This window comes from Belonocnema kinseyi, chromosome 3 (genome assembly GCF_010883055.1).
Source record: "Belonocnema kinseyi isolate 2016_QV_RU_SX_M_011 chromosome 3, B_treatae_v1, whole genome shotgun sequence".
Taxonomy (NCBI): Eukaryota; Metazoa; Arthropoda; class Insecta; order Hymenoptera; family Cynipidae; genus Belonocnema; species Belonocnema kinseyi.
Window position 1 is genome coordinate 152,608,583 of NC_046659.1, and position 7,430 is coordinate 152,616,012.

Here is a 7,430-nt window from a genome sequence, read left to right on the forward strand (position 1 = left end):
ATCGACTTTACAAGCGTGCAAAAACTGATTTTTTTCACTCCCATTTTTCAGTTCCTTTTAGCGCAAGAAAAAAAAACTGCACGAAATTTTTAAGTTTCGTGTGGATGGGGTGGTCTTGTTGGCTTCAGAATCAGTTTTCCAGTGTCATCACAACTCATGTTGAAATCGCCTAGGACACTCCGAGCTCTTTGGGTTATGATACTAGGAGCTATGACTCTTCTGTGCACACCCAGCATGAACAGAATTACTGAAATCGTGAAATAATTTCAGTTAATCTAATAATTTCCTGAAATTACATTAGGGTGATCCAAAAAAGGCTTTAATTAAAAATTGAAAACGCTTTTCAATTTTTTTAAAAATATAAGTCAAATAAATATTGAATTTTCAACTGAAAACAAATCCATTTTCAACCAAAAAGTTGAATTTTTTCGGGACTCGCGGTACCAAAAATTCGCAACGAGTTTTAGTTTAAAAATTAATTTTCAAACAAGAGTAAAAAAATTAACTATAAATTTTTAAAAATAAATAAATTGTAAGAAAACAGTTTTATTAAAAAAAAAAAAAAACAAATTTCAACAAAATAAATTAATTTTCAAATACGAAAGGAAAATTTTGATAAAAAATTAACTTTAGGCGAAGAAAAAAAATCAATAAAATTGTTAACTTTTAGTTCGAAAACTAAAATCCACAATTTTCAACCAGAAAACGGAATTTTTACCAAACTAGTTCAACTTTCAATGAACTAGTTGAATTTAGAGCTTGAAACTATACATTTTCGACAACAAACAATTTTTTTTTTCAAAATAGTTTAATTTTCTACCCAAAAAGACGAATTGAAAAAAAAACCGTTGAACTTTCAACAATAAAAAAATCCATTTTCACAAAATTAATGAACTTCCTGTAAAGCAGATTACTTTTCAACTAAAAACATGCATTTTTAACCAAAAAGGATAATTTTTTACCAAAAAAATACGAATTTTCAACCAAAAAAGTGAAATTATCGATTCGGAAAATTAATTTTTTAATTTAAAAAACGATCAAAAATATATGAATTATTAATGTCAAATATGTATTTTGATGAAAAATCTCTTTTGTGATAGAAAACTAATATTTAGTGATGCAAATTGAGCTTTTGACTTAAAATTGATGTATTTTGTTGAGAATTCATCTTTTCTGGTAGAAAATTTTTTTTTTTTAAATCCAGCTATTTGGTTAAAAATTTATATATATTTTTTAAAAGTCGTCTTTTCTAGTAGAAATATTAGTATTCTTGGTTGAAACATTCAACTATTTGATTAGAAACTTAAGTATTTTGTCGCAACTTCATCTTTTCTATAGAAAAATTAAAATTTTTAATTAAAAATTCTTAGTTAAAAATGTATGTATTTTGTTAAAAATTTGACTCTTTTTATACTGTATCTTTTTTATCTTGTTCAGAATTCCTCTTTTTTGGTAGAAAATTTATATTTTCTTCAGAAAATAAAGCTTCATTCTCGAAAATTCGACTATTTGGTTAAAAATTTATGTATTTTGTTGAAAAGCTGTCTTTTCTGGTAGAAAATCAATATTTTGTTTTCAAAATTAATCTTTTTGGTTGAATGTTCAACAATATCGTTACAGATTTATGTATTTTGTTGAAAATTCGTTTTTTCTGATAGAAAAATGTTCTTCATAGTCGAAAATTTATGTATTTTGTTGAGAATTCATTTTTTTTTGTAGAAAAGTAATCCTCTTGGTAGATTGTTCATTGATTAACTTTCAAACAAATTCAGAAATTTTTAACCAAGGAGATCATTTTTTGATTCAAAAATACAAAATATATTAACCTAGCACATGAATTTTCAACCAAAATGTCGAATTTTCAATTTCAAAAATAAATTTTTTACCTAAAAAAAATGAATTTTCAATCAAATAGTTCAATTTTCAACCAAAAGACTCAATTCTCAAGTAAGAATCCTAATTTTGTACAAAAAAAAATTTTAACAAAATGCATGAATTTTCAAATAAGAAAGGCAAATTTTAATAAAATATTAACTTTAAGCCAAAAAAGACGAATTTTCAATAGAATAGTTCACTTTTAGTTCCGAAAAAATAAAATCCAAAATCTTCAACCAGCAAACTGATTTTTTAACAAACTAGTTTAACTTTCAATGAAGTAGATGAATTTCAAGCTTAAAACTATAAATTTGCGACCACAAAAAATGCATTTTTATCAAAATAGTTCAATTTTCTACCAAAAACAGTTTTCAAACAGAAACATGAATTTTTAACCAAGGAGATTAACTTTTTACTCAAAAATACGAATTTTTAGCCTAGTGCATCAGTTTTCAACCGAAAGGTATAATTTCAAAAAAAAATTTGTTACCTAAAAAAACGAATTTTCAATAAAATAGTTCAATTTTCAACCAAAAAGATCAATTGTCAAGAAAAAATCCTAATTTTATACACACACAAAAAAAACAAAAACCAAATAAATTAATTTTCAAACAAGAAGTTGAATTTTCAAATAAAAAAGATAACTTTTCGACCAAAACATTGAGTTATTAATAAAAAAAATATAAATTTTCCAACCAAAATGGAATCCTTAAGTTTTCAGTTAAAAACTAAATTTTCAACTAAAAATTTTCGAAAAGAGTAGCTAAGCTTATGAAAAATATTTGAGCACTGATGCCGAGTTTCAGATTAAAAATTAATTTTCAAACAAACAGATGAATTATTAAATAAAAAATGTGATAGTTAAATTTTGTATTTAAAAATTAATTTAAAAAATAAGAAATTTTTGAATTTTCAACAAGCTAGTTCAATTTATAACCAAAAAGGTGGATCTTCAACTAAAGTGATGAAGCTTCAATCAAAAAATGACTTTTTAATCAAATTGTTAAAATTTTCAACAAAATATATCACCTTTTAACTAACAATTTGAATTTTGAACTAAAAAAAGATAATATTTCAACCAAAAATTGAATAGTTGAATTTTCAGTTTAAAAATTGATTTTCAAACAAAAAGTTAAATTATCAATTAATAAATATCAATTTTCCACAAAAAGTTTAACAGTTACATTTTGCGTTAAAAATTTAAAGTTCAGGCAAAAAAAAATTTTTCAGCAAAGTAATTAAATTTTTAACTAAAGAGTTTTTAAGAGTTTTAAATTGAACATTTGCAACTACAATTCTACATTTTTTAAATTTTTTCGAATTTGTTAACTACTAGACAATTCGTAAAAAATATAAATTTTGAACCAAAGCCGGAATATTTAAATTTTCAGTTCAAAACTTAATTAAGAAAAAAAAGAATTTTCTACAAACTAGTTACTTTTTGATCAAAAACATGAATTTTCATCTAAAATTATGAATCTTTAATCAAAAAGTGACTTTTGAATTAAATTATGGAAATTTTAACAAAATAAATCAACGCTTAACGAAAGGGTTGAATTTTCAACTAAAAGAGGTCAATTTGCAACCAAAAATTGAATTATTAACCAAAAAATACAAATTTCATAACAAAATGAAATAGTTCAATTTTTAGTTTAAAAATTAATTTTCAAACAAAAAGATAAATTATCAACTAAAACATATCAATTTTCCACCAAAAATTGAGTAGTTAAATTTTCAGTTTAAAAAAAACAAATAAATTTTTAACTAAAGAGATGAATTGTCAACTAAAATGAAGAATCTTCAACAAACAAAATGACTTTTTAAACAAATAGTTGAATTTTCAACAAAATAAATTAACTGTTCACCAAATAGTTAAGTTTTCAACCAAGGAGTTTAATTTTTTTACAAGAAAGACGTATTTTCTACAAAACACATGCATTTTTAACAAACTACTGAAAATTTCAAATAAAAAAAGATACATTCTTAACAAAAAAAACAACAAATTTTCACTCAAAATGCAATCGTTCAATTTTCAGTTAAAACATTAATTTTCAGCAACAAAAAAAAACGAATTTTCGACAAACTAGTTAAATTTGAAACCAAAAAGATAAATTTTGAACTCCATGGAGTTAATGATGAATTTTCAACGATAAAGTGACTTTTTAATCAAATTGTTAAATTTTCCACTAACAATAAAATAGTTAAATTTTCAATTTAAAAATAAATGTTGAAACGAAAAGTTGAATTATCAACAAAAAATATCACATTTACACCAAAAATTTAATGGTTAAATTTTCAATTCAGTAAGTAATTTTCAACAACAAAAAAACGAATTTTCAAAAAAAAAAAATTTTGAACAAACTAGTTAAATTTTTAACCAAAAAGATTCATTTTTAATGAAAATGAATTTTCAACCAAAAAATGACTTTTCAACAAAATAGATGAACTTTTAACAAACTGGTTGAATTTTTAACCAAAAAGATGAATTATCAACTAAAAACTATCAATTTTATACCAATAATTGAATATTTAAATTTTAAGAGTGAATAAAGAAAAACGAATTTTCAACAAACTAGCTAAATTTATAACCAGAGAAAAAGTGACTTTTTAATGAAATTGTTCAATTTCAACTAAAAGAACATCAATTTTCCAACAAAAAATTGATTTACTAACCAAAAAATACAAATTTTTCACCAAAAATGGAGTAGTTAAATTTTCAGTAAAAAAATTAAACAACAAAAACAGCAAAGGTTAAAAAAAATAATTACATTTTCAATCAAGAAGATGAATTTTCAACTGAAAAAGATGAATTCTCAACGAAACATGTACTTTTTGATATATCAACTCAAAATGATTGTGATTTTAAATAAAAAAACAATTGCTGTTTTAACCCAAAATAATTAATTTTCAACCAAATAGTCGAAATTTCAATCAATACATTTGAATGTTTCACAAAAAAATGAATTTCCTGCAATACAATTTTAACATTTATTATATGCAATTATTAACATTTACTATACATTTGTAGTCAATGAAAAAAAAAAATTCTACAAAACAGTTGAATTTTCAACAAAATAATTCAATTTTCTACCAAAAATATTAGTTTCCAACAAAAAAGATCATTTACAATAAAATAACTGAGCTTTATACTAAAAAATATCAATGTTTAAATCACAAAGTATGAAATTTTAAATAAATTGTTGATTTTTCAATAAAATATCTCCAACTATTACAACAACCAAAAATTTTTCGGTTAAAAAATTAATTTTAAACCAAAAAAATATATTTAATAAAATAGTTAAATTTTAGTTCAAAAACTAGCATCGAAAATTTTCCACCGAAAAGCTGAATTTTTAACAAAGCAGTTGAATTTTCAATCAAAAAAAGCCTTTTTAATACAATTTTTGAACTTCTTAAAAAGTATATTAATTTTTCACATTATAATTTTTAACCAGAATCATAAATTTTCAAAAAAAAAATAAAAAATGGTTAAAATGTTAACAAATTAGATCACTTTTTAATAAAATAGTTGAATTTTCAACTAAAAAAGATCAATTTTCAACTAAAACATTAAGTTATTGATAAAAAAGATCAATTTTCCACTAAAAATGGAATACTTAAATTTTTAGTTAAAAAATTGAACAGTTTGATTTTCAATTTAAAAATTCAAAGAAATTAATTTTCAACAAAATAATTAAATGTTTAACTAATGACATGAATTGTCAACTAAAATGAAGAACTTTCAACCAAAAAATAACTTTTCGAAAAAATAGATTAATTCTTAACCAAATACTTGAATTTTTAAACAAGATTAATTTTTTTTACCCCAAAAAAAACTAATTTTTAACCCAATACATGCGTTTTCAACAAAAAAGTTTAAGAAAAAAACAGTTGATTTTTCAACCAAAATATCTCCAAATATTAAAACAACTAAACAAATTTAATTGCCTGTAGAAGTGAAAAACTAAGATAATTTTTTTTTATTTTATTCTCATACATGTAATAATTATTGATGATTTAGATGTTTCAAATATTTTTAGATTAATTTTTTTACTATTATTATTTATTATCTTTTATGATTTGAATTATATTTTTAAAAAATCTTAAAGCGTTTTTACTTTTCAAGAAAAGCATTTTTTTGTACCAGCCTAATGTACATATCTTTGAAGAAATTTTTTATCGTTAAATAAATCTTAGTTACCTAATAAGATGCTGGCAATTGTGAAGAAGGGATGATTATATAAACTTTGTGTAAATGAGACTGCTGATGTGTTTGGATCACTCAGCCAATGCCAGGCGCCCACAGCTGTGCAAATTGAAATAAAGCCCAGCAGAACTGTAATCAGAGAGAATAAACATGATGTAAATCTAAAAAAATATTAAGTAACATTTTCCGATTTTTCTCTGTTTGTTTAAATATTCGCCAACTTGTATAATTTTCAACAACGTAGGTTAATTTTCAACCAAAAACATTAATTTTTAACTAAGAAGAATAATTCTTTATAAAATACAATAATTTCCAACCAAATAATCGAATTTTCAACTAAAAATATAAACTTTTAATCATTAATGAAATAATTATATTTTCAATATGTTTCGTCTGGGATCCGAGTCCTTTTCAATGCCTAACTCTAAACAGGATACAATATATTATAGAAAAACTTAACATTTAAATTAGGACAAATGAATACAAATTAAAAATCGTTTTGTGTACTTTTTAATTATCATTCTTAGTTAGAAAAGTGGATTTTCTACAAGAATTATAATTCTGAGATGAGACAAGAAATAAATAAAATATTTTTTTAAATTCACGTAAAGAAATACAATTATCCTGACTTGGAACAGGACATTTTTAACAGGAATTCCAATTTTTATTTTAGGACACGCAGTTTGCGTGAAGAATTCTAATTTTACTTTAGGAAATTTTCGAAATGGTACAGGACTTTTTTAAAAGAATCTTAATTAATATTTAGATGAAGAGTGTTTAAAAAAATCCCTTTTCCAAGTCGGAATTTGTCACAATTTGAAACAAAGTGTTACTATAATGTTGAATTTTAATAGGAAATTGTATAAAAATAAAACAGAAAATTAATTTTATACACAAAAAAAAAACAAATTTTCAAGAAAATAGTAGTTCAATTTTCTGTGACTTCTTATGTCTCTTCTAACTAGGGTCTCATTCACACATTCTAATCATTCTTTCCGCGGTCTACCTCTGGGCACGCTGCCATTTACTTTACCTTGATACACTTGTTTCGTTAGTCGTTCATTTGGCATTCTCTCAACATGTCCGAACCATCTTAACCGATTACTTTCCCATGTGTCTACTAGCGTCTCTTCTGCACCACATGCTTTTAGAATTATCCCGTTACTTACTTTGTCCATCAGAGTTTTCCCGCATATTATGCGCATGAATCTCATGCCAATTGCGTTAATTCTACCCTTATCTTTTTTTGATAAGTCCATGTCTCGCTACCGTATAGTACAGTCGGTACAAATATAGAAATATGCATTGCCATTTTAGCTTTATTTGATATATTTTTACTTCTGATAAG

General features: G+C 23.4%; 1 protein-coding gene across 1 annotated transcript in view; it reads right to left on the reverse strand.

The window, feature by feature from the left end:
- Positions 1 to 6: 6 nt before the first annotated feature.
- Positions 7 to 7,430, reverse strand: part of LOC117169312 (nuclear envelope phosphatase-regulatory subunit 1) — a 19,189-nt gene continuing 11,765 nt past the window's right edge. Inside the window, exons 3-4 of the mRNA XM_033355631.1 lie at positions 6,077 to 6,211; positions 7 to 247 (exon numbers count right to left, since the gene is read on the reverse strand). Of these exons, the coding sequence (XP_033211522.1) occupies positions 90 to 247; positions 6,077 to 6,211 (293 nt within the window). The 3' untranslated portion in view covers positions 7 to 89. The remainder of the gene's footprint in view (positions 248 to 6,076; positions 6,212 to 7,430) is intronic.